Raw genomic sequence first — 27,986 nt, forward strand, 5'->3', positions numbered from 1 at the left:
TTGTGGGAGGGGCTTACATTGCAAGCGCGTGGGCAAACACACCTGCCGGGTACTGAGTCGCAAACCGAGCCGTCCGTACGGTGACAGTGGTTCCAAACTCTAATGGTACTGGAGAAATGAAAGGTAGTTCTTCGTGTTCGCTGTTTTTTTTTTAGCTGAAGGACATCTCATGTTACATCTCTTTTATGGTATTGCCAAAGAATGGTTGTGGGGAAGCGTTTAGCTTGTGTAGCATTCGTAAATCAATGCTTGTTGAGGTACATTTGTGTTTCCAGGGTTCGACATAACCCATGGCTCACTGGCCCAGGGTCAGTTGAAGTAGAGACAGGGAAAGTTGTTTTTTTGTGCAGCGTCAGAAGCTCACGAGAGCAGAAGCGTATTGGTTATTTACATGTCCTGCTGCTTGGTGTCGATACTGACTGTGTTTTGATGGGAAAGTGTCGAAGAAGTTGGCACTCGTTCGCAACCTACAGTTGTCTGTGAGAACCCAGTTAATAGAGAAACAACACAACAGCTGCTTGCTGGAAATGTTCCACAAACCAATGGTTATTTTGAAGTGCATAATAATTTCTTGCAGTCAATCCGCGACAGAGGTAGATAAACCAAGTGCTCCTTGTATCATTCAACACGCTGCCTCAAACTCCAGAGGTTGCATAAGCAGAGATAAGTACATGATAAAAGAGGTGAGTGCTTCTCTAAAGGAGCTCACAAAAATGACTTGAATTGTAAAATCATAGCTAAAGTTCATCGGTACTTGAGTGCAGTCTTGATTTCTACATGAGCCTATGTGTCAGGTGAGCAGTGAAATTTGAAGAAAAAGCAAGTGTCATATTCTCATATCAAACTGCATTGCCTTTCTCCTGCGATTATTCTATTTCTCTAAGTGATAGAAATCTCTGGGAACATTCCAAGGGCGTTTGTGTTTAGCATACAGTCTGACCAGCAGAGGTCTCTCCTCCCTGTGATCCAAACCTAGAAAGACCGTTGGTGGACTGTTCCTATCTACAATGAACACCGTTATTATTTGTAACCGTATCTTTTTGTGGGAATCGTCGAGCTTTTTATACGTTTTCAAAATGGGTCCTCGAGTGTCTAAATATCGACACTTGTTGCTTTTCTGGATTTTTGACAATTTATTTCATTATTAATATTCGTAAAATGTTACTGAAATTCAGCTTGTAATGCTTGACAATATTATTAGATTAAAACCGTACATTACTAAAGGCATTAGGACCAAATTCATGGCGGTGGTTAACCGGGTTGTTCTTTTTTTAATTAATTGCCAGCTGCATATGGTTTCTCATATGGAAAAGTTGCCAAGTTGCTATTCTTAGACCAATGTGTGTCTTATTTGCATAATGTTAATTCAGGTTAACATTAACACCACTTGAAAGTGTTCTCATGTAAATTCTCATGTTCTTACATAGAGAAAGTTCAAGTTAAATGTATTTACTCTTGTACTTTTTTAAATTAAAATATTTTCCTTTGGTGCTCGTATTATGTTAGTTTAGTTTACTGTTTAACTTTGATTTAAAGGGGTTGTCATTCATTTTCGGAAGACTTTTGCCCGTGGCTGAAGCCAGTAAATGTGTTTTTCTGCAGTGTTTGGTGGGTTTTGTTCAATTGTGGTGAAGGAAATGAAATGAAGCCATTGAATGCCCCTTTCAAAATAGTTCAGTAAAAGTATGCAGTCACACCATGAAGCCTTATGGGGTGCCGGTCAACAGGAAATGTAAAATTTTTGCCATCCTTTGGGACGCCGCGATTGTTGGGAAGATAGTCCATGACTAACAAAAGCCCTTAGCGTCCATCTTAATTAAAAGTTTCATGAGTAAGCAAACAGATAAGTGCGGAAAGTGCTGACATCGCTTTTAGGATCTTACACCAGTGAACTCAGATTGATTAGATATCTGTGTTCCCTCATGGAATGTCTGGGTGTTTTGATCCTCCCTCTTCCGAACTTTGTATAACCTGAAACTGGCAATAAAAAAAGAAAAAAAAAAAACTTATCAAGTTCAAGTGTACCAGAATTGTTTCTACTCTTTTCAAGAAGATATCACAGCCCTAGTGATGAGTCATCTCATTTCCAGTACAGTTTTTTTTAAACATATATTTAGCATACGCTGTGTTTTGGTGTCTCCGTGAGTCTCCTTATTTAATCGATGAGTTTTACTATATCAAGTGAATGTTCAAATGGCTGGTCAAGATGCGCCTGTGTTCTCGCCCAGCCCAATTGTATATTGCATACATTAGTTTGAACGTATGCAACACATCCTGTCACAGTGTTGGTTGTCCCACAGCAGTCAAACCTGCCTCCTAACCTTAATAAGACGGAAATAGTTGGTCTTAGCCTGGATCATGGTAAAGGTCTGGTTCATATCTAAAGTAAAAGTGGTATTCCTGGGATATTGCGCCGCGCATAGAAAGTCAGACAGAATATCACCGGTAATCCAAAGGAGGAAAGGACAAGAAATCCAATAAAGTGTAGTGGCAGAGACCTGGGATTTAGGAGATAATGTTGTATTCCAAATATGTTCCTAAAATCAATTTAAAAACGAAACAAAAGAACAGTCATGCATTGCAAGCTGGTCCGAATAAATGCTCCAATAGTGCAATTTGGGCAGCAGTGTCTGAGAGTTTAAACAACAAACAATTCTGTCTTGAATAAGTTGCCTCAAGCAGTGAATTTTTGCATGAAATTCTGCCAGCTGCAGATTAAGTAACACGTTTTGGGATAAAATATTTTGTGTGGTTGTTGTGATATTGCGTTTTAATAGATATACAAGGTAGAATTGCGTACTATATAAGCAATATGACTAAGGACATCCAATCTAATACACGCACCACTCGGACCCTATAATGTCTGACAAATGAGTATATTTTGTCTCCTTCTTTCTACTGTAATCCACAAGAATTAAACTTCCCATTCTCCAACACCGATGTTTGTTGTGGTCCTGGATCTGGTTCAGGACATGACACTCGTCCTTATTTTGGGTCCCATCAGAATAGGACAGAGTGAGTCTAGTCTCGGTGCAGTTTTACAGGCAAAAAGCATATTTTTTAGGCTGCTTTTGATCCAAACATGTTTGCGTTCGTGTTCGAGTTCAATAAGCACAATCATCAGTGAGTGGTTGATGGTGATTTCTCTGAGTTTGCCACCTGCAGGGGGCAGCTGATTTCGATTTTTGCAGTCCTGGACTTACTAACCACTCACACCCAAAGCCTATTGAGCAATCGAAGGTACTTTACTGAGCTTTGTTTTCGAATCGTGTTTCCTTTATTTGCCAATAAGATTGGCCCTAAAATGGCTCGTTAGATAAAAAGGAACGAAGATGCATTTGATGCTTACCTTGGCCCGATCTCCATGACCCTGGACCGGTGGTAATATTAAGACAATAATAAAGGACTGAATAGACGAACTAAGATCAGGCTAACCCGGTAATTACGAACCAAAATATGGTTCAACCAGCTTGGAAGGAAACATAGCTTTTTTTTTTATTATATAAAAGCGGAACGCTTCTCTCACGTCAGCTTGTTGTGACAATACACCAACATGCGCCTTTTTTTTAAATGGCGTGCGTCAAGTTTTGGCGAACCCAGATAGGGATGACTCGTCCGTCCACCGTCACACTGAAGCGCTCAGGAGCAGCCTTTCACAAGTCTTTAGGGGAGGAGATTTGCTGGACAGTGACATCATATTTAACTGGCACAGAAACGTGGAGACACCTTGTCGGAGTCAGTGGACGCTTGTTTTGTGAAGAGGAGGCACACAAATGTTAGCGCTGCGAAATAACTCAGGTGTCTAGAAACCAAACTGGCGGCGCACTTAGGATGCAGAAGTCTCCAGTGGAAGATGCAAACTTCCTCTCCCAGTTTTTCTTCTGGTAAGATGGGTTTCGCTTTTATAGACCCTTGACCCGCTTGTTGTTTTTTTTCTGACTTTGTTGTGATTCTTGCGTCTGCGCTTTGAGTTTTTATCCGACTTATTATTACCGCTGTGTCATATGTCAGAGATCCGACCGCGTCTGATAGGAACGCACGGAGGTGTGATCTTTCTTTCTTAAAACTTTTTTGAATAATTATATATCTTTTCAAGGGTTTTTATAATCACGTTCGAGCGATTCTACGTCGTATGTCCTTTTCAGCTTTCCAAATTACTTTGCACCTGCAAACTTTTTTTACATACTAACTTTGTCATATAAAAGTCAGTAAAGTTGTCTGAATGTAGTACACTTCAAAAGTACATGACATCCCACTGACACGTTTTCATTTCAGAAGTCCAAAAATTTGCTTTATTTTTCAAAGATAACTGTATAAAACTGTTTGCACCTAGATAAATAATAGTCACTAGTTAACCTTTTGGATTATGGGAACAAACCAGAGTGCCTGAAAGATGCCCATGCTTGCACCACATGCAGACGTCAGCTGCCTCAGACCTATGTTTTTTTGTATTTTCTAATGGCACTGAGTCTTCATGAAGATTTCATTTCTTTTTCAGGTGGACATCACCACTGCTGAGAAAAGGCTTCAGGAAAAAGTTGGAGCTTTCAGATGTCTACAAGGCTCCGTCGTATGATCTGGCTGACAACCTCTCTGAGCGACTTGAAAGGTTTGTGCTGTTTGAGGTTTTACTCCCTGGATTCCTCCACTGGCTCGTGCTAATTAAAGTACAAGAAGGTTACATCCCTTTTACTCAGTCTTTTGTAAGAACAGTTGCACATTTCAAGGGGAAGCAATGAAAAAGCCAATTGCGCATGAAGTACTTAGTACCGGCACAGATATAATAAAAGCCTTCCCAAATATATAGCCATTTTTACTTGTTTTGCACTCAGTTCTGTATTGAACTGAGAGCAGGTAAATGGTTGTGTCCCCGAATGTGGCATTTACACATGTTTACAGTAGCTGTCTTAAAGCCCGGTTGTCATCAAAGATGGGCAGAAAATATGGGATGGCATTTAAGAAACTGAGATGGAAACCCAACCTGTGTGTGCCAAACAAACACCAATAGAGAGTAAATGCACACCTTGGTTTAACATCTCTGAAATTAATTTTTTCCCCAAAAATATTAAGCCAAAGTATGTAATAATCTAGAATAGTTACATTTCACGCCATCAATCTGAGTTGTAGTTTAATATTCATGGTCTCAAAAGCTGTACCAGGCAGTTATTCAATATTGAAATTAACTGTATGATTCCTACCAACTAAATTGTGGGCAAAACGGCATGATTACTTCCAACCAGTATGTTGGATACAGGGCTTTGGTTTTCTTGGGATGTTCTCTACTCAACTTGTATTCACCTTTGAGTAATGTGGATAGATTCAAAGTGAAGTACTGTTGTCATTCATGCTCATCCTGCTGCTCTACACTTGAATGCTGTTAACACTCACAGTTCTCTCAGGTGTGTGTACATACTGGCCAAGCATTTCAAATGTGGTCAAGGCACAGAACAAGATTGTCATGTCATAATCTGCTTTCTAATTGTATTGGTTTAAATGCAATTACTTAATACCGTCTCTTTGTTGCCCAACAACCACAACTACCTCCAGTGCTGCTTCTTTTACGTTGTCACTCTGGAGCCTACGTCATCCTGAGTGCTGCCAACAAGCCATTTACTGTGCATGGGTGTTTAAAGGTTGACCTTTCACAAAAGGCCCAGTGCCCACCAGTTGAAGAATGAGTGGTGGTGGGCAATCTGACTTTCATTATTTTGATCAGACAAACAGTGAGAACTTCTGGGAATGTGAACTTTAGCTTCAATTGAACCCCGCTGAGATCCACTATATCACTCGGCTCTATAGAGTTCTTTTGGGGGAACTTGGTTTGCATGGAAGGGTTTCGGTCAGCTGTTAAAGTTGTGCAAACAGAATCCTGGGGTGCTAGTGCGAAGATGAATTCAGAGATTTATAAGATTGCAAAAATTTTTAAGGGACAGGGCCGATTTGGTTTGGGAACCCTTTTATTTAGTTAAATGACTGGTTTATTTTCTGTGGATTTTATTGCTATAAATTGTTTACATTATTTTTATTAACCAACAGCTAGGTTTAAGATGCTCTAAATACTGTAATTCATTTTTTTGACTAGCTGAAACCAAGCTTTCCAAGCAAAGCTGTCATTTTGCTAACTTAAACTCAATAAAACTTGGTTAATATAAACATTAAAATGTTTCTTTTGATACAAAGCTACTGTTTGAGGATTCAACATGAAAAACAAATTCACATTAGACCCCTATTAGAGATTTGAATTTACCTTGATAAGTCTAAAGGCTATGGATGGGTCTGTGTATATATTGTGGAATATATTGTCAGAGTTGTCAGAGATTTCATGCATTCCCATTTAGACCATCTCCAAAAAATAACAATAAAAGACTAAGAATTTTGGTGACAGGTCGTAGGGCCCCAGTCTTGGATACTGACTGTCCTCATGTTCAACTGTGCTCTAATCCTGTTATTGCAGAGAATGGGACAGAGAGGTGGTCTCCGCAAAGAAAAAGCCCCGGCTGATGCGAGCCCTGGCCAGATGCTTCCTTGGCCCATTTGCTTTCTATGGCATTCTCCTGTACTTTGGGGTAAGGCTCAAGTTAATGTTGCACCTCTAATTTCTGTTTGAGAAAATGAAATCACTGTTATGACTGTCATTAATAAGGACTCTGTGGAAAGATTACATTTCAGTTCTATCATATATGCTTGTCTATCTATAAATCCATTTATCTGCATCTTTATTCACACTCTAAGTGTATGGTACCCCACCCAAGTGAAGGAGAGCACTTCTTCATTAGCACCTCACACCTGTCTGGTTAATGGCCTCTATATCCCTGGCTTAATGCTCAAACCATTTAGGTTTAAGGAACAGATCCGAGGTTTGTACAAATGTAGAAATTCAAAAAAAAATGTGGATTCTCCATATTGCTGCCTTTGTCACATTATGTTGCATGGAGCAGACTAAGCCAGAGAAGCTATTCCTAGAAAGTGCTATTTGCTTTGTAATATTTGTCTCATCCATAGATATGGTGGTTAGATGTCAAATCAGGGAACATTTATTACCATAAATATACAGCAAAATTCACTCTAAACATCACCATAACTGCCAGTCCCTAAGCATAAATAAGCAAGTACTGTAATTTGTCAGAATATATGTAAAATGAAGGGGGACGGGAAAATGAATGACTAACGTAACAATGTTTAGTCCACCTCTTGCTCTTGTATCTTAGGAGGCTTCCAAGACAGTGCAGCCACAGCTTTTGGGCCGAATCATCGCCTCTTTCGACCCGTTCCATGCTGCGGAGCGGGGCCAAGGATACTTCCTTGCTTTGGGACTCTGCCTCCTCTTCACCGCCCGCTTCCTCCTGTTGCAGCCGGCCATCTTTGGTCTTCATCACTTGGGGATGCAGATTCGCATTGCTCTCTTCAGTTTGATATATAAGAAGGTATGCATCGGGGAGTGGGTTTCAATCTTTCCATACAACTTTACGTTTACTGCTTTCATACCACAATGGCTATTAGTTTTCAATGAGTAGTTGGTTACTGAGTTTACTGTGTCCAGACCAGACCAGAGGAATAATCACCTCCACCTTGGTTTTACCACAGTTTCCTCCTCACACGGCATGTGTTTCTTAAATGAGGCAGACCAGGTGAAGGCCATGCATTAGCTCATCTTAATGCAAATGAAAGAAATCCTCCTCTATGTGGAGTCCTTTTGGTGATGATGGTAATGTACATTAAGATGCAGAATGTTGCCACCTTACTGGAATGAGGTAGCTCCTGCAGCACTGAGCCATATTTCACTTTCAATGAGCTTTTCCTCTTTGCAAGAGAGTCGGCGTTCTTTTAGCCAACTTAAAAATGTAAGGTTTAAAAAGTCTCTGTATTTTCTTAGATGTCAAGAGACACTCCTTTATTCTCCCAATTGTTTGTTCGGTGTTTAGGCATCAACGTTTCTAGAAAGAAAGTAACATATTTCGTGAGAGGCAGGAATCGACAGCTCGATGTTAGTGGTGTGCTTGTTAGGTGACATGGCATCTCCATTTGCCTTTGCTCATTTAATTTCTTCAGGCTTCAAATGACCCTCAACATTCTTCTCTCTCAGACCCTAAAGCTATCCAGTCGAGTCTTGGATAAGATCAGTACCGGACAGCTGGTCAGTTTGATGTCTGCTCACCTCAACAAGCTGGATGAGGTGAGTAAATATTGTGTTTTAAGACACTCAAAAAGACAAGCACCTGTATTTGTTTAATAAAAAAAAAGTATACACAGAATCTTAAAGAATAAGATCCACAAGACAGTGTTTTTCCACTTAAAGTAGCTGGGAGATGTTTGTTGTCTCTACAGACAAGATGAGGGACAGTGAAAGTGGAGTGACAGTCACACCCCTATTGGGTTCACTGAATACATTTTATAAGCAAACACTCGCACATGTGCTCTGTAAACTGAGGGACGTTTGGAGGACAGCTTTAGCCAAACATATAATTGTCTACAATGAATGGCTGTTTGATGATTATGATTTGATGATGAAGTTTTTAATTCATGGAGACGGCATGGCGCTTACTCACGTTCATGCAGGATGAACTTACGCTGGCCTGGTGTCTCACACACGTGTAGAATTTGAGAACACTTTGTAACTTTTTTTGAGACAATTATCACCAAGCTTCAATGTGGTGTGGTTGGTCGATGTATGCAACTTCCTCCCTCAGAATGTCTTCATCATTCTTCATCAGGGATGAAGTGTATCCATCAAACCAGCCCACAGTGAAGTATATCAGATCTGTCACTTGAAAATGCTTTCCCTGGAACATTTTGCCAAATCATTGTTAAATCTATATATATTGTGTAATATATTGTTTTTCTGTCAGATAGGAGCCCCTATAGCTCATTTGATAATATCCCAATTATACTGTCCTTGTCCTATTAGAAACTTGAGATCAATGAGCTTCTGTCCCACCTTAATGCATTTTCTTTCTATCTGTTGACACTCAAGATGAGACAATACTGAACTAATTTAACAGGACACAAAACACAAAGTGAAAGCAGTGTAGTTAAGAAAGAACAATTTTGGACTGTCTTTACAGGTCCCAGGTGTACAATGATATCAGAGCTTAGTGGGGCGAGTGGGTGAGTGGAAAAGGAACATACATTCATTTTCTCAGAAGTTTTTGCACAACCAAATTATAATAATAATAATTGAATGTAGTCCATGTCTTGATCACAAGTCTCATCAAAATCTAAGCATGAATATGACACCATCGTCTCTCCTTTAGAGCAAACCATGCTTTTGCACACACTTTGAAAGTATGTTTTCAAACTTCGACTTGATACTCAATTTGCGTGAGCATAATATTTACATGCAGCTCAAAGGTAAGGTGATTCAAAAAGAATGATTTCATGTTTAGAGCTTAACAAGTTAAATGTTGATTTGCTGCAAAGAGGTCACTTGAGTATATGGCATCAGGCAACAGACAGGTGGGGCGGGGTTAACACATCACCCGCACGCTATACATGCACTACTAAGTTTGTGGCATTGAAGTCTCATAGAAGTTTCAGACCAAAGCATTCACAAGATTTCGGAGAGGCCTAGCAATGCTGTGGTGGTTCTTGGCAAGGAAAGTTTCTCTCAACAGTAATGTCAATAACCTTTGCAGACATTCACACTGTGCTGTCTTTTCAGAGCCTGGGTCTTGCACACTTCATATGGATCACCCCACTGCAGTGCATTCTCTGTGTTGGTCTGATCTGGGAACTGATTGAAGTCCACGGCTTCTGTGCTTTGGCAGCACTCACATTGCTTGGCATCATCCAGGCCTGGCTCTCACAGAAGATGGGTCCTCATCGGTGGGAACCTATAACCAATGAAATTTATGTTCAAATACACTAGAGGAAGTACCAAAGGCTCTGAGCTGAAAGCCGTTGCTAGGTTGTTGTTGCAGGATTATTGTTATCTACTGTAAGTTTTAGAATGCTTTTGAAAGAATTATCAATGACTTAACTTTTTTTCAATTTCAGTGTCCAATACGGAGCACAAATGGCTTAAAATTATTATTATCATTTTGTTTTCATCATCAATTGATTTCTTTTCCAGTGCTGAAAGATTTAACTTATTATGTAACGTATTGGTCTTCTCTCCTTTGAAAAGGGCCAAACGTGCCGGGATGACCAGCCGCCGCCTTGCTCTAACTTCAGAGATCATAGAAAACATCCACTCGGTGAAGGCGTACGGATGGGAGGAGGTGATGGAGACTATCATTAAGAACATCAGACAGTAAGAGGACATGAATTACTTATCTATCCTTTGAATGTACGTCAAGACGTTTTCTGATGGGCGGTGACCTTATTAGTGTTCCTACTCATGAGCTCAGTCATAACATGATCTACATGACGCCAAAAGTGCAGTGCACATGCTGGTGTCAACAAGAAGGTGATGGTAGGACTTGTGATCGATATGATGTCTTCAGTTGGAATAGACTGCTTATGTTAGTGAATAATCATCTGATAAAAATTGCAAAAAAACACACACAACAATCGTTAAATAAATAAATAAAGTCATTTAATAAATGCTGATATAAAAAAAGAAATAATTTAATGAATAATACATATATTGAAGTGAAAACATTAATAAATAAGTAAATACATTACCATATTTTTTATTTTATTTCCTCATATATGCATGTATTATTTATTTATCTGTATATTTATCATGTCCTACATTTAATATATTGTCATTTTTTTTGTTTTACTTATTTACGCATTTCTGTATTTCCACATTTCTCACTGAGGTTTGAGGATTAGTAAATATGTAAATCAAGTGGGCGGTTCCATCCATTCCACGACATCTTGACATGTTGAGAGCCCCTATGCTGCTGAGACTCGAGAGAGAGACCTTTATTTACAATTTGTGTCACTTTTTTATCACATTATGACAAGGTTGTTGCCCCTCACAAAGAATGGCATCTGCTCCCACAAACTAGTCAAAGTTTACCTCTTTCTTTTTACATTTTGACAGTTGTCCTGTTCCCGCCTCTTTGTCCAATCCTGTTTGACGTGTTGCGATTGGTGTGATATGCACTGACTTGCCACGTCAGTCCAGTTGACAAGGCTGTGGTGTGAAGAAAGTGAAAAACAACAAGTGTCCCTAGTAGTTTTCATAGCATGCCTATATTCTTCGTCAAATGAAACAAATTACAGGCTGTGATTTTACCATCCTACTTTCTAATGGTACCACCTCTGCGTCAGAGCTGTAAGGTGGTTATACTTGTCCTTCCTTTTAAAATTGCTGTTGCGGAAGGGTTTGTTCAATGCACTGCAATCCAGTTGCTCATTCTGACTCGGCAAAAGTTGTAGTCTTAGTAGGCACCGCTGTTGTGCAGTAGTATCCGTAAATTATAACCCAAATGATCCTGTCACTTCCCAGGGAAGAGATGACCCTCACCAGGAAGATCGGCTCCCTGCGTTACTTCTACAGTGCCTCATATTTCTTCTCAGCCATTTTGGTCATTGTGTCGGCGGTCGTGCCGCACGCGCTCAGTAAAGGCATCATCCTCCGCCGCATCTTCACGACAGCGTCCTACTGTATGGTGTTGAGGATGACTCTGACTCGCCAGCTGCCTGGATCCATACAGATGTGGTACGACACCCTGGCACTGGTTCAGAAAATTGAGGTGGGTTTAAATGACATTCATGGGAATTGCTACTTGTACTTCAATGCTAAATATACGAACAATGATAATGTGACTAATCTTGCAGGAATTCTTAATGAAGGAGGAATACAGAGTTCTGGAGTACAACCTGAGCTCAAGTGATTTGGAGCTGGTCAACGTATCTGCATCCTGGGATGAGGTATGGATGTCTCTTCAAAAAAATATTCACACGTTGTGTGTATGAGCTTGCTATAATAATACAACCTATTCTATCTTATTCTGACTAAATCAGTAGCCAGACTGTTGTTTTTCCATGTGTACCGCATTTAAGCATTACCAAGCCAATAACCTGTATATTAGTCGCTGAGCAAGGCAGGGCTTTTCAAACACACAAACAGCCATTTAAGCAAAGACAGGTATCTGCCTTAAAGCCTCCTTTTTATTTCAGTAAAAAGTTCTAAGCATCCATATTTTATATAATTATATCTTGTAGTCTTTTTCATCTTCAACTGAATGCCACTGTGTATTTTATAGTTAATTGTGTGCTAATGTATTAAAAACGTATCAGGATTAAATAATGATAAGAAATGAACGTAGAGATTTTATAATATCTCCCATGGATGCCTTGTTTGTCATTGTATTGTATATTGGAATCAGCTGATCTGTTGTAAATTAGATTTACATTTGAGTTTAAGGATAGATTTTATCTTATACCGATTTAAAATGTTTCCAGGTCAAAACAAAATGTTTGAAGTTGTGCCACCACTTAACTGTTTCGCAACCCTGATGTCAGGCTTTGTTCAAAATAAAGAAATGTCTCCTCCATTATCCTGGAAAAAGACCTCTTTTCGATTTACACTTATATCGTTCAATATAGTGTTTATGAGAAGGAATTGAATTCCTTGTATGTAGATCATTGTCGTTGTAGTTTAACCTTATAGAGCGAAGTTCCCATCACCCGTCTTGATTCACAAGACATTCAATAAATGGTTAACTACTGTATATTGACAATGGTGTGCTCTTTAAAAGTTGAAATTCCTTTGACATCTAAGTCAACAGAACTTTACAGGTAGAACACTTAATCCATCATCATGATTGACTAGTATAATCTAATCTGCAGTCTGAGGCTGTAAACCAAGTCCAGCAGGTGTGATTTATGAACGAGCCAACACCGTGAGAAACGTCCCGCAGTGCTCTTTCTCTTTGCTCTAGGTAATTGATTTTCTCCACCAAACTTTGCTGGGAACATTACAGAATGACCTTTTTAATCTTGGATGCCTTCATTCACTAATTCTCTGATTATCCTGCATCCTTCACCTCTTCCTGGAATCTCCCATTTGCAGATGAATAGGAGGAGTGTACCCTTTCTTTACTGCTGGTGGCATGTACGTCACCTTATTTGAATGACAATGGGATAGAAAAAAAAAGTCCTATACAATCCTTGGCATTAGAGGAACGGTGACCCAGAAAACGTCACAGAGGTCAGTCAGTGAGTCAAGCAGAGTTCTCCGTCTTGTACATGTGTCATCTATTTATCTCTGTGTAGCTGCTGACAGATGACACGACATTAGGGCGGCGTATAGACGTTTGATGTTCCCTCTGAATGCATTTTGAACTGGCTAGATGACTTCTCACCGACCGGAAAAAATGTGGTGCACAAACATAGTTGTTGACTTTTAGGCTACTCTATATGTTGTAGAAAAGAATCCCCTTTTCGTCGACAAAAACAACTTAGTAAGGATGTAGAATATATTTATTGCCATATGATTTGACATTCAAAAGGTCTACTGAAAGATAATTTATGTATCTGACCATAGAACTGTACCAAACAATCTTTTGTGTTTTTTGTTGGACTGTTGTGAGTGAGTGTTGAGGGCTGTATCAACGGCTGTCCAATGATGATGCTACCCTCACTTATTTCTTGTTTATACTGTTTTTGAGATCATTATTTTCTCTCAATTTCCTGTTTTTGACTGTATGCATGTGGCAACTAACCGCTCTGCTATTGCAGAGACTATAAAAACTATAAAGCTTAAATTTTTTTTATCAATAATGTGATCTATTTTTGTTCCTACTGTGTACAGGGCATTGGTGAGCTGTTTGAGAAGATCAAGCAGGAGAATAAAGCAAATGGACACCCGAATGGTGACGCTGGGCTTTTTTTCACCAATCTCTATGTGACACCTGTCCTCAAGAACATCAGCCTTTACCTGGAGAACGGCAAGATGCTGGCAGTGGCCGGATCCACTGGTGCTGGGAAGGTTGGTCCAGTAACTCGGCGGACACTTGTGCTGATGCCGTATTTAGATCAGACGACAAAATGACCTAGATGTATGAAAAACTCATCAGAAATCGGTTAAAAAATTCTGCCACAATCTGCAAACCTATGGATTGGCTGCGCGCATGGATGCATCTCTCTCTTTCTCTCTCTATTGCTGCAGAGTTCCCTGCTCATGATGATCCTGGGGGAGCTGGTGCCATCAGATGGCAAAATCCGACACAGTGGTCGCATCTCCTTCTCGTCACAGACCTCCTGGATCATGCCTGGGACCATCCGTGACAACATTCTATTTGGGCTCACCTACGATGAGTTCCGTTACACTTCAATCATCAAGGCTTGCCAGCTGGAAGAGGTGCGTATGTATTAAGTCATAATGAAATTCTATATGTTGCCATAAAGCTGCTTCCCTCTTCATGAATTCGCCATTGGATTTATAGCCTGATTCAGCTGCGGGTGTGTGATAAGATTAAACCCTGTGCAAAAGAATTGCCAGCAAATAAGGCAGATTTGATCTTTTTTTTTTTTTAACATTGAAGGGCTTTTCTTAGTCAACTCTGACTTCAGAAGGTTCAAATTTCTATTGACCACATCTACACCCATTATGCACATCCCTCTCCACTTGCACACTGACACACACGTACTTAGTCTCTCATAAGCCCCAGTGTTGAGTGAAGCTCCCTCCGCACAATAATGCCTTACTCTGTTGCCATGGAGATCTTGGGTTATGTCACTCGGATGCAATATGAGCTGCCGATTTTCACTAATGAACATGATAACACTGAAAACTCTCTTGTTTGACGGGCCAGATATTGTGTCGTGCTAGTTGGCAAATGAAGTCAAAAAGTTTATTACTGTAAAAAGCCTAAATGGACAACAGTGATTATGTTGTTGAGATCATATTGTGTGTCAGGCAAAACCATTCAGGTCAATTCAACAAAAGTGATGAATCAGAATTGCATGTCCTTCAGTCCTGTATCTAATCTAGTCCCCTTGGTGTTGTGGTTGGTTTCATTTTGTCGCAACATCATAAATATTCTATACAATATCATAAATATCCTCAGTGATTTTTATTCTACAATTGATGATAAACCTTCATAAATCTCACTCTATACCCGTTGAATTAATAATGTAGGTATCATCCTAGTAGCTGTGGCTTATGGCACTGACAGTCCTTCAGTGTTTCCCACTAAACACCCTGTGTTGTCATAGCAAACAACGGTGATGTGCAGCAATAACAAGTGAAAATAAATCCTCCGTTTGGTCTTTTTCCTCCAGTCTTGGAAGATTTGCCTAGCAACACTTTAAATGAGAGAATATTCAATATTGAAATGCTATATGACGTTTCAGCGGCCACATTCAGTTATGCTGCACACTCTTTCTTCCGTACGGCCACGTTATACTTATATTTAATTTTGATTTTGTATATTATGAAATATGAAATAAAAAAATCCTGAAGGGTCCACATTAATCCGATGTTGCATATATGATTTATTAATATTTTTTAGATTAAATTTATGATTTTTTTCCAATGTTTGAATATTTATTTATGGGGGACAAAAAAATCCTGTCAAAATCAGCATTTCTCAATAGAAAAATATTATTTAAAAGTTTAAAGACCTAAAAATAGCCATTGAGTTTTTATATATAAATTTAAAACTGAAAAAAAAAGCTTAGCTTAGCTGCCAGGCCGCCCTTAATATAGAGCTTTTTTATGACAATAATCCTGCGTCAAAGTTCATTCTTCAATGAGAACCAGTGGCATTTGGAGTGCAACTTTTGGATGCTGGAAACGTGTTTTCTTGCTTTTATTTTATGTAATCATTTTAGGCAACTTCAAGTGTAAATGCAAAGATAATTGGTCATTGATGACCTATTTTTTTTACTCATTGCTTTTTTTAGGCTTAGTTTTTTAGGCTTCTCGCTGTCTCCCTGGCAACCATGCCAAGTAACAGCTAGTTTTCAGGTCGAGGTGCCTGTTTTAGTGGTTTGTGACTACAATTCCTCTCTATTGTTGCCCCCTCCCGCCTCGGTTGGAAGTCAAAGCAGACTCCCATGGGTGGTCTCCTCTACTTCAGACTCATCATCGTCCCTCTTCTCTCTCCTGGCGGGGCAGGGGTGCTTTGTTGAGTCAGACACACAACCTGTCTTTTTACTGTGTTGCTGTATTTGACAAGCTCTTAAACAACTTGTTAACTTGATCCCCTGATGGCCGCCGTCAGGATAGCGGAAGCTGCAATTATAAAGGTAGGAAGTTTTTAGTGTTGATGAAGTTCCGCCATCACTTCTTACTTATCACCTTTTATTGCTGTTACTACCAAGAAACCGTCGGTTCCTGCACGTCAAGTCATTTGTGTCTCCATCCTGTGCTTTTTCATGGATTCCACACACACTTAATAAATCATTGGTTCCCAGAGGTGTGAGGTGTGTACAGTAGCACGGACAGGAGAATGAGTTTTACAGGCTTTAAAGCCTCGTCTTTCACTGTGTTCACGTCTGTGATCATTTCATCCATGAAAAACAAGGTCTGTGTTTTTAGCCGTATTGAGGTACAAACTCCTGCCTGAATTTGTGTTTGCTCCTGATGTAATTATGACTGTTCCATCGTAATGTTAATGTGTACATGACTGAGGCTGGACAGTCTGCTGTGTTCATTGAAGAATCCTCAACATAATGACTCCATTGAGATCATGTCTTCTCAGCCCAACATGTGTTTTCATTCTGCAGATCTGATAAAGAGAAGAGTCTTTGAAACCATGATGGTTCTTCATTGGTTCATATGATACTCTCTCTGACCTATTTCTCCAATTTCTTTGTCAACTAAGGATCTTTCTCTGCTCCCTGAAAATGACAAGACTCTTCTCGTCGAAGGAGGTGTCACCCTGAGCGGAGGTCAAAGGGCCAGACTTGGCCTGGCCAGGTAATGCAGCTGTAACAGCAGAGCATGTGGGAACTCAAGCTCGAACTTTGTATGTATCACGTTGCCATCGGAACTCAACGCTGGAGATCAGAACTGGTGATGGGAACAGAGAGATCGGTAAATAAGGCCTGATGTTAGTGCTGTGGCATTGGGATCCGAAGAGAAATGAAGAAGTCTCTTTGATGTGGCGTTGTGAAATTGAGCAGGTTTGCAGAAGTGTCAAGTGTTTATTGAACACAGGATGACTTGACTCGTGCGTTTTATTGCCTCATCAGTTTTTATTATGCTGTCACATCTCACTGAATCTCACTGATGTTCCCATTCAGAATTTATCAGATAGAATTTCAACATTGATTTTCATGATTCGGTGTGTCTGTACTTCACTCAGGGCAGTGTATAAAGATGCTGACCTCTACCTCCTGGATGCACCGTTCACCCACTTGGACATTGTGACTGAGAAAGAGATCTTTGAGAAGTGGGTATTTCTCTTGACTTGGTGGAGTATTGTGTTGGGTAGTGGCCTAAAGCCTTGTGTTATTGTTTGATAGTACATTTGAAAACGTGCATATCTGAGAACGACAGTTCTGGTCAGCTCATTTCTTTCTCCAAGTGACTGAATTCATTTCAATAGATGTGTGGAATAAAAGCCAACAGACTCCAGTCTGAAGCCGTTCACATAGTGTTTCAGTAAAATTTCCAGTGCTCCGTGCCTTTAACAGCCTGACTGACTTGAAAAAAATGTTACACTGTAACAGCCTTGTTTTGTCTCAAAGTAATTTGTTTTTAATGCAATAACGTTGTCCTTTGCTCTACGCTGCAATGATTTTACAGTGTTAACTTGAGAACCATATTTAGTGTTGAAATGTATCTTGAATTTATCTCTCTGGATATATATATATATATATATATTCCTAAAAAGAAGTAAGCTTTCTGCTGCATGGATTTATGAGAGGTCAATACGATCACAGGACTCCTGGTCTTATTTCATATTTTCTATGTGATCTTAAAATCCATTTTCATTTAGATTCATTTATGCTTTTCTTACAACTATGGTTGACAAATCATATTTCAGTGTTCGCGGTACTTAATTTATATAAATAAAATGTGGTCTTTATTAGTATCTAAAAGGTACTTCATTGAAGATTTGTAGATTAGACGGAGATATTTGGATCTTTCTGACATTTGTGTGTCAACTCTTCATGCTACAAACCTTTCATCTGGGTGCAAGTGATCTGACTTCTTCTGTAATTCCTCAACATTGTGCTTCATTCACCAGGTGTGTCTGTAAACTGATGGCTGCCAAGACACGGATCGTGGTCACGAGCAAGTTGGAGCATCTCAAACGGGCAGATAAAATCCTCTTGCTGCACAACGGGGACTGTTACTTCTTTGGGACTTTCTCCGAGCTTCAGGCTCAGAGGCCTGATTTCAGCTCACTCCTTCTGGGCCTGGAGGCATACGACAACATCAACGCTGAGAGGCGAGGCTCCATCCTGACTGAAACCCTCCGCAGAGTCTCCATCGATGAGACCGCTGGCTTCCGTGGCCCCGACCCCATCCGTCAGTCCTTCCGCCAGCACCAGCCTCCGATAATCATCTCCGGACCCCAAACCCATGTCAGCGGAGACATCTACCCTGAAAAACGGAAACAGTCGCTCATTCTTAATCCTCTGGCGGCTGCACGCAAGTTCTCCTTCATCGGGAACTCCCAACAGACAAATGCTCCCCAGTCCTCCGCAGTGGAGGACGGGGTCCGTGAACTCTCTGAGAGGAAATTCTCTGTAGTACCTGAGGACGACCAGGTGGAGGAGGTGCTCCCCAGAGGCAACCTGTACCACCACGGTCTACATCATCTGAGTGGGCAGAGGCGACAGTCGGTCCTGGCGTTCATCACCAACTCTCAAGGCCAGGAGCGCAGAGAACAGATGCAGTCCTCCTTCAGAAAGAAGCTGTCCATCACACCGCAGTGCGACCTGGCGTCCGAGCTGGACATTTACGCCCGCCGCTTGTCAAAGGACAGTGTGTATGATATTAGTGAGGAAATAGACGAAGAAGACATGGAGGTACAACGGCAAATGTGTTGCATTATCTTATATAGGTGCTTTAGATGTCATCTAAGTTAGTTGAGAATGCTAATGGCTATTTGTCATTTTCACCAATGTGGTCTCTCTTTATTGGCAGCAATGCTTTGCCGATGAGCGTCAGGACATCTTTGAAAGTACTTCCTGGAGCATGTACCTCCGCTACATCACCACCAGCAGAAGTTTAGTCTACGTGCTCATTTTCATCTTGCTGGTGTTTGTCATCGAGGTGAGGCAACCGAAAACGTCCGTTGCTCCTCACTGCCATTCACCCTTCACCCTTCACCTTTGTCTCAATAGGTTGCTGGTTCAGTTATTGGCATTTTCCTCATCACTGAGTGAGTATGATGAACTGTATCTGATGACCATAGCATACACTGTCCTTCGCCTCAGAGATGGGCAGTGAACTGGGGTTTAAAGATGCTGTATCTGTCCCCAGTGCGATATGGAGGGACGGGGCCAACCCAGCATCTCCAAACTACATTGACGAGCAGCACCCAAATGCGTCTTCCCCTCCCGTCCATCTGGCTGTCATCTTCACACCCACGAGTGCCTACTACATCATCTACATCTATGTCGCCACGTCTGAGAGCGTGCTGGCCTTGGGCTTCTTCAGAGGACTGCCGCTGGTGCACACCTTACTCACCGTCTCCAAAAGACTTCATGAGCAGATGTTCAGTGCTGTGCTTCGGGCTCCCATGGCTGTGCTCAACACAATGAAGACGGGTGAGTCTTGTGCGTGCACGTGTGCCTGTCTGCCAGAGTCAAACATCACTTGTCTCATCCATCAGGTCGGATCATGAACAGGTTCACCAAAGACATGGCCACCATCGATGACATGCTGCCCCTGGTACTGTTCGACTTAATCCAGGTAATGTAGTCCTTATAAAGTACATATCTCTTAGAGGAGAGACGGTGATGCTAACTGCAGTGAGTATTGTAAGAGGGACCTGTTCTGGTTACTACTACTGACTAATGATTATTGGTTGTGACTGGACCCTCCTACTCCCCAGGTTTCATATTAAACGACAAAACAGCTCTGTTCAGTTCAGCCTCATTTAAGGTTTTGTTTTGCATATTGAATGCTGTTCACACATTTTTTTATGACAGATGTTTTTCTGAACATAAAACAACTTGATAAATAACTGTGGGGACAAATGTGCCAAATGTGTGTATGTGTGTGTATATAAGACTATAAGATTCTTCTACATGCGAGACATGTAGTGAAGGCAATAATGTGTGATTTCTTGAGTCCTGGAGGCTTTTGTTCAGTAATCCTAAAAATAGCAATCATGGCACTATGTTGTAAATCTAATCTTGGATATGTCGACTTGGATATGTCTTAAAAATGAATCTGTATTGTTTTGTATGACGTGCGCTTAATATTCTTGTGACATTTTTTTTTCTATTCTTTCTCTTGTTGTAGCTCACTCTGATCGTCACTGGCGCCATCTTCACCGTGTCCATCATGCGGCCATACATCTTCATTGCAGCCATCCCTCTGGCCATCATCTTTGTTGTCCTCCGGAAATACTTCCTGCGAACTGGCCAGCAACTGAAACTTTTGGAAGCAGAAGGTGAGAGTGAGGCATCAAGTCATGTGCTCCATTTTGTCCGTAGTTTTATCCCATGAAACATATACTATGTTTTTTTTATTTTTTTTGAAGAAGAAGGATCCTGAACACTGTTTCAAAGATGGAGAACAGTTGCATTGAAGCAATCTTAAAAATAGTCTTATTATAGTCTGCTTAATTCTAGATTAATGTTAGAGTGTGTGTCGCTGAAATTAGGTATTTATAATCACAGATCAAATGGTTGATAAGAAATATTCCATGTGTGTTGGCATGTCGGAGTCATTGTGATGATGATAGCTGAGGATGATTTGGGGCAAACAGTAAGCCAGGCCTCTGTTTTTATAATGTTATGTAATACCTACTAATGTGTCGCGCTCATTTCTTTTTCACCCAGTCGCCAAAGACAGCTAAGGTTCAGAGAAGCCAAAAATAAAAGCCATCACATTTAGGTCAACTGCTCTTGCTGCCTAAGCGGGCGAGGGTGGCATGTGGCGCAGAGGTCAAAGTTGATGCTAAAGAACACAAAACACTCAGAGGAAGAGCTGAAGGAAACGATCAAGCAGATGAGGGATGTGTGACACGGCCAGTGAAATAACAGCCATATAGCAAGTCATCTCAGCCAGATGAGGTCACCTGTAAAACATTTGAGAAAGAGAAGCAAGTTCTTTGCGACGTTCTGAACATTTTGTCTGCAGATTTTTGATAGTGAGTGCATATCAGGATGAGGGTTATTCTGTCGTCAGCCCTGTGGTGAGACGGCACTCAGTTGCTTTTAGTGAAATGTGTGGCTTGTCTTTCATTCAGACAAGGTTATGCAACAGAAACTGCACCACACAAGTAAACCTAAAGTATTTCACCATTGGATCCCGCTTCAGTTTTGGAGTAGTATTTCACACTTGACATTGACAACACTTGACATAAGAAAGCAGGTCAGTGGACTGCTGACGAATGTGTGTTTTGGACTACTTTGCTCCACTCTGTGTTGTCGGTCCCCAAACGTGTGTCTCTGTGGGTTTCCGGAGCCACCGAAAGCCGACCATGGTCAGAGAGACCAGTTGAGCTGGGATTTCCTTCAGCCGCATCCTGGCTCTGCTTGCTGATGTCAAAAGAACTTGGTCAGAAAAATACAGTGGATACTCGGCGAGTGACGCACTATTGTGTTATGGGAGAATGTGTATTTAGTTTCGCTGTCATTTTACTGCCAAGCAGGGGTTAAAAGTATCCACGCTATCCATCAGACCTACTGTATTAAAACAAGTTGCGGAAGCGAAATATGTTGAGTATGAGTGCAGTACAACCAGTGTTTTGAAGTGTATATTTTTGCCATTACAGTGATACACATTGACATTGGTTGTGTGTATGTTTTATTTGACATTAATCTCAGTGTCTGCCCTGCAGCTCGAAGCCCCATCTTCTCCCACCTCATCATCTCGCTGAAGGGCTTGTGGACTATCCGTGCTTTTGGCCGCCAGACATACTTCGAGACTCTTTTCCACAAAGCTCTCAACACGCACACAGCCACCTGGTACCATTACTTGGCCACACTGCGATGGTTCCTGTTCCGCTGTGACATGATCTTCGTCTTGTTCTTCACTGCTGCCGCCTTTATCGCGGTGGGAACAAACCGTGAGTAACAGGATGCAGATATCCTGCACACACTCACAACGTCACAAAGATAGCCTCCACGTAATGTGTTCCAAAACAAAATTGGAGTTCTGACTGAAGTCATCTCATTTCTCAGAACTATTTTTTCTGCCTTGCAGTTACATGAATGATTGTTTTATCGATAAAAGTTATGAAAAGGATCCCAAAATATTTCACTTTTAATGCAGAAGTCGTGTTTTCAGTGGAGTGATCCTTGCAGGAAGCGTCACTCACGTCTTGTCGAAGGCATGTGAGTCATGCTTGCAACTGCTCCTTCACCTCTGGCATGAAGTTATCACCTGCGTGTGTTGCAGTGAAGCCCACTTGTCCCTGCAACCTGATCAAATCTTCTGCTGTATACCGAGAGCACATTTAACTGAATGGGGAAACACGTCACTGTCTGGATGTGTTTCCAAACCAAATTAAGTGATTTTACAGCTCATTACTTCTTTACTGAGTGGCTGACTGAACCTCGCTGCAGTACCGTAGTGACAGAGGCTTTTGGTTCTGCTCTTTTTCTCCGCAGAGGACAAACCGGGAGAGATTGGGATCATTGTGGCCCTGGCCATGCTGATATTAGGAACCTTCCAGTGGGCAACTATTACAAGCATCACAGTGGATGGACTGGTGGGTTATTATTGAAATATGAACAATTCAATAAGCAAAGTAAAGTCGTGAAGTTATTAATGTGAATAGATCAGGCTTTGTGTGGCTGCAGCGTCCTCATGCTTGCCACATCCATTCCACTGATATGGCCCTGAAAAGAATGACAAAACAGACAGAAACAAGGGTTGGGTGAAGTAGGCCTCCAAGTTGGGCTGCGTTAGTCCTTTTAAAGCGCCACTTATGATCCATAAAGCTAGAAGACTGTGTGATTATTTAATGGCATACATTTTTGTTTTTAAATTGCTGTGTTTTTCTGCTATCGCTATCTGCAGCCTTGAAACATGGACGCACTTGTAATCAGTACAAAATGTAAACATGCAGTGAATTGGATGTTGCATTAAAATATGGTTCAATGGTCAGTTATGGAGAGAACCAGTGCAGTGTTATTCCGAGATATCTAACCTATAAAGTTTCCTTGTGATAATTCCAGCCCTGATAAACACATAAGAGAGCTGCTGTGGGAGTTACACAACATTTAGGCTGCTGGTTTGGCCAACTAAATTAGAGGTCTGAGTACATTGGCTTGCTTAAGAGAGCACACTTTATTGATCCTCTTGTGAGGAAATGCACTCTGTCGTCTGACAAGCAGCCACTCAGGAGCACGTACTCAGGGACACGTCCGGCGCAGCCATCGAACCGGCGATCACATAGTTGGTTTACATCCCCCAAAGTCTGACTCAAGTGTGCATTTTTCTGTTTTACTGAGCATGGAAAAATGAGTTTAGGTAAGTGAACCACAGACCTCCATATTTGTTTGTCAAATTGACAGCTGACAAAGAAGGTGGCACTCTTGTTGCCGCCCTCCCTCTACAGCAAAACAATCTCAGGCTCACAGCTTGGAGAGATGGTGATCCATTCCTTTTAGTCCTGGTGATTTATTGCCTGTGTGTTACACATGGGTGTGCTGTGATGTGGACATGCCCAAGATATCTACGTCCAGATATTAAGGAAAGATGGTTGACCCTCCAAATTTAAGGTGCACTGTTCTGTTTTTGTGGGTGCCCTGAAAAGATGCTGGCCAGTTGCTAGTTCTCCATTCAGAACCTATTTAACCCAGAAGGTTTTCCTTTCCAGATGCGCTCAGTGGACCGGGTGTTCAAATTCATCGACCTGCCCTCAGAGGAGCGCCGTCAAGGGAAACCCGGAGGCAAAGGCGGCTCGGACCTCATCATAGACAACCCTCACGCTCAGGAGTGCTGGCCGAACCGCGGCCAAATGGACGTCCAGGGCCTCACCGTCAAGTACACGGAGGCGGGGCGGGCGGTTCTGAATGACATCTCCTTCTCCGTGGAGGGGGGTCAAAGTGTAAGTTACTACTGCGAGATGAGATAGGCTTTTGATGAAACCCAGCGGAGTGATGTGTGTTCGCGCTTCCTTCATCTGTTTTGACCTTGAGGCCCGGCAGATCAGGAGCCTGAGGCCAGAGCAAGGTTTTTAGGTTTGCATTCAAAGTGAAGTGTTCAAAGTTCCGTACTAACAATAAGAAAATGAAAATCTACAGGTAGATGCCAGGTCATTGCTCTGAGTTCCAGTGTTGTTTGTGAGAGCAGGAGTGCCTCATGATGGACCCTGGAGGACAGCGGAGGTCGATTAGTGTCATCACTTCACCCTGCTCCCATTAGCAGCAGCACGCTCACCTGATCAATAGCCTAGTTGTTGTTGTGCAGCAGGAGCTCTCAGACTCTTGACGGCCACTCCGCTGTAATTAGCACCGTCCGTTTGAATATGTGAGCCACGCTTCACAGTTCATCTGGGAAACTGAAAAGATGTTTGTTGTCCGTAAAGATCCGTTGCATTTCTTTAGTTGGAATCTGTGGATCCAAGTGTTTCCTTTGTTTTCCCTCAGTTGCCTTCATAACATGTTTTTTTTTTTTGTTTTTTTTTACAATAACCATTTTTTAATAAAAAAAAAACAAATACAAGAAGGATCTCAAGAACTCAAAACAGTGTGCAGCTTCACATGCAAGCAAGTACTGTTCGCTGGAACAGGAGAATAACTTCATGCTGATGGACGTCTCGACCTTTCACCTTGTTTTGGCTGCCATCTAGCGTCGCTTCTGTGCACTGCAGTTGCATTCACGTCCTCGTGTTGAGGCGTGTCAATGCTCTTTTTGGTCAGTGACTGTGATGTTTGAATCCAGGTGGGCCTGCTGGGCAGGACAGGGTCTGGGAAGAGCACCCTCCTCTCCGCCCTGCTGCGCCTGGCTTCAACCGATGGAGAGATCTCCATCGACGGCGTCTCCTGGAACACCGTCTCGCTGCACACCTGGAGGAAGGCCTTCGGAGTGGTGCCCCAGGTACGTCTGACACCTGAGGGTTTCCTTATTTTATTTGCTTACCCTGCAGTAATTAACAACGACAAGTCCAATTTCTTTATATTCATCAAACAGAAAGTCTTCATCTTGACTGGAACGTTCCGCATGAATCTGGACCCCCACGGACGCTACAGCGATGAGGAGCTGTGGCGGGTGGCGGAGGAGGTGAGGCTCAGTCTGGCATGTGACGGCATGGAGTTGGGATCAGATTTTTTTTTTTTACATTTTACATTTATCAAGTCAAACTTAATCACTAAAATGTATTGCCTAATATTGTTAGTGTTGGTTTCCCCGGAGCTTTATGGGGGATTTGGCAGGCCGTCTATTTGAAACCATTATTTTTAAAATGACAAATGTGTGTGCAGACATCTGGTTCAAGGTCTGGTTCAGGGTGCAATGAGTGCGGTGTCTGGTCGTGTTTCTGGCTGCGTGAAGTAACGCGGCCCCCGTCTTTTAGGTGGGACTCAAGTCTGTGATCGAACAGTTTCCCGACAAGTTGGACTTCCAGCTGGAGGACGGCGGGTACGTGCTGAGCAACGGACACAAGCAGCTGCTGTGCCTGGCCCGCTCCATCCTCAGCAAGGCCCGGATCCTTCTGCTGGACGAGCCCTCCGCCTACCTGGACCCTATGTCAGTGTTTCCCACTGGCTGTTTGCATGTGTGAGGTGGCACTTCCACGCTGATATTGACCTGTGCTCGTGTGTGCGTTTAGTACGCTGCAGGTCCTGAGGAAGACGCTGAAGCAGGTCTTCTCCGGCTGCACCGTGATCCTGTCTGAACACAGAGTTGAGCCGCTGCTGGAGTGTCAGTCGTTCCTGGTGAGTTCAGTTGGAGCAGAACCTCGCTGATGTGGCGACGGTTCTGGAGCAAGTCTTCTGCCGCAGGAGATGGTGACTGCTCTTGATGTGCACGGCCTCAGAGCTGACAACAATCCTCCAAATCCCACTGTTGCATTCTGCATTTGTAGATCTCAATCTGAAGTGTCTGAGTCACTTATAGCTCATAGTCATCCTCTACAGCAGACCTGGGCAAAGTGCGGAACAGGGGCCATATGCGGCCCTGTGCCTGTGTTTTTGCGGCCCTCCTGGGGTCAGACTACAACTAGACAACTTAGTTGTCATTTAGCCAGTAATTTTTGTTTCTTTTTTTTAGTTTGTCATTTTAGTATTTTCCTCAAAATTTGTTCAAAAGAGAATTCTAATATATTTTGAAATACATTGCCTTTTCATCTTGGTTCATTTTGTCCTTGTTACTTTTCCGTCACGTAGTCTGACTTTCTTTTGGCATGATGGCCCACCACAACAGTCACAGTTTATAATGTGGCCCGTTCAGCTCGACAGTGCTCAGTAACTGGCAGTGGTCAATCACTGCTTCTGTATTTATACACTACACACAAACTAGAAATCCATGGTAGAAACAGTACCAGGAAATGTAAACATTCCACCCTCAAAGACACTCTTTTACATTTCGGTTTCTTTACTGAGTGAATGGAGCTTTATGCGGAGGAACTCTTTGACAACAGTCGGGTCGACCCAGCTCTGTGGCAGGTAATAACAGACCAGTGTTGCCAAATATCAGCTTTGTTTGGACACAAAGTTTAGCTCTTCCTAGTGACCCAATAGTTCGCGTGATCTTCACCCAGCTTTTGAAATGTGATCCTGATGTCCTCAAGCATCCTGCCTCATATGTCTTGTTAGTCAGGCAAGATGTGTGTAGTCCCACAGCCCATCAACCTGGGCTCCTTATGTTCATATTCAAAACCACAAAACTTGCCACACTGATGAATCTGTAGCTGGAGATTCCACCTTGCATCTGTTGCAGTTAACAGTTGTGTCTCGGCAGATGTTTAAAAGCGCCACCACGACAACCTTCAGCTGTTAGTAACAATGATGGCGCAGCTGTGAGATTTTGGACTTGTTTGTCATGGGTTTCCTGGATCACCAGAGACTCCTTTCCTTCCACAGATGATCGAAGGAAGCTCAATGAAAACATATGACTCCATTCACAAGCTGCTGAACGAGACCAGCCACCTGAAGCAGGCCATGAGTCCCACCGACCGCCTCCGCCTCTTCCCGAACCTGCACCGCCTCAACTCCAGCAAGAGGGCGGGGCCGCAGGCCGCCAAGATCTCAGCCCTGCCGGAGGAAGCCGAGGAGGAGGTCCACGACACCCGACTGTGAACACAAGAGGGAGACACTTGCCGTTTAAAAAGAACCAAAATGGCCCAGAAGGAATTGAGAAGCTTGACCTCTTTGCCGACCTCCAACACCCACGTGCCTTTATCAGGTCTTAAAGCTGCCAACCAGCCTCGGCCTGAGCCTCAGTGTGTGTCCATCTTGAAGCACAGTTTTCTGTACGGAGCAGACGTGTCTTCAGGGCAGCACCGGCGGCGCTGAACACCACCGGTTTCCACACAACATGGAGTCAGGCCCACCTCTGAGCGCGGGTGACTCCCACCCTGATTTCCCTCCCTTTATGCACTTTAGAGACGCCCTGAGGTACTAAGAGCTTCCACAGCCGGAGAGTGGCCCAGCACTTTTCCAGGAAAATAAAAAAATCAGCCTTCCATTGCCAATGAACTGTTGATTGAATGTAGCCAGTGAATCAAGCGAGAGAGAAGTGTCTGTGAGATGAGTTTCAGCTGCTGCACGACTGCATCTTTAAATGTCCTCACCTCCTGGACTCACCTGGACACAGGGTGGCTTCTTTCCTACCGAAGATTAGTTTTGTAAAAGAGCTTCACCTTTGAACTGTGACGCATTTTTTACAGTGTAAATGAAGACGTTTAATAGAAAAGCACATGGACGTGGAGGCGGGGCTAATTTCCAATCATCTCTTTACAGTAAAACTTTTGAGATTTTGTTGCTTTTCTGTGGTTTGTCTC

The 27,986-nt window shown here is 42.2% G+C and overlaps 1 protein-coding gene across 2 annotated transcripts; it reads left to right on the forward strand.

Annotated features, from left to right (window-relative positions):
- Positions 1 to 35: 35 nt before the first annotated feature.
- Positions 36 to 27,956, forward strand: cftr (CF transmembrane conductance regulator). 2 transcript variants are annotated; one of them, XM_053884742.1, is made up of 27 exons: positions 36 to 123; positions 4,499 to 4,609; positions 6,455 to 6,566; positions 7,209 to 7,424; positions 8,084 to 8,173; positions 9,659 to 9,822; positions 10,124 to 10,249; positions 11,399 to 11,645; positions 11,731 to 11,823; positions 13,709 to 13,885; positions 14,066 to 14,257; positions 16,728 to 16,822; positions 17,211 to 17,297; positions 18,099 to 18,885; positions 19,004 to 19,132; positions 19,204 to 19,241; positions 19,343 to 19,629; positions 19,695 to 19,774; positions 20,330 to 20,480; positions 21,876 to 22,103; positions 22,648 to 22,748; positions 23,862 to 24,092; positions 24,929 to 25,084; positions 25,178 to 25,267; positions 25,560 to 25,732; positions 25,815 to 25,920; positions 27,067 to 27,956. In XM_053884742.1, the coding sequence occupies exons 3-27, from the start codon at positions 6,501 to 6,503 to the stop codon at positions 27,280 to 27,282; spliced, it is 4,326 nt and encodes a 1,441-aa protein (XP_053740717.1). In that variant the 5' UTR covers positions 36 to 123; positions 4,499 to 4,609; positions 6,455 to 6,500; the 3' UTR covers positions 27,283 to 27,956. The 2 variants fall into 2 exon arrangements, with proteins under 2 accessions (XP_053740717.1, XP_053740716.1); XM_053884741.1 differs by lacking the exon at positions 36 to 123 and adding an exon at positions 3,738 to 3,884.
- The last annotated feature ends 30 nt before the right edge of the window (positions 27,957 to 27,986 follow it).

Source organism: Synchiropus splendidus, chromosome 14, assembly GCF_027744825.2.
Source record: "Synchiropus splendidus isolate RoL2022-P1 chromosome 14, RoL_Sspl_1.0, whole genome shotgun sequence".
Taxonomy (NCBI): domain Eukaryota; kingdom Metazoa; phylum Chordata; class Actinopteri; order Syngnathiformes; family Callionymidae; genus Synchiropus; species Synchiropus splendidus.

What these genes read in the sequence shown, in the direction of transcription:
- cftr (XM_053884741.1), top strand. Translation starts at nt 3,832, where the DNA reads ATGCAGAAGTCTCCAGTGGAAGATGCAAACTTCCTCTCCCAGTTTTTC. An exon ending in CTCTCCCAGTTTTTCTTCTG is followed by an intron (nt 3,885 to 4,498) that starts GTAAGATGGGTT and finishes TTTCTTTTTCAG; the next exon opens with GTGGACATCACCACTGCTGA. An exon ending in GCTCAACACAATGAAGACGG is followed by an intron (nt 19,630 to 19,694) that starts GTGAGTCTTGTG and finishes CTCATCCATCAG; the next exon opens with GTCGGATCATGAACAGGTTC.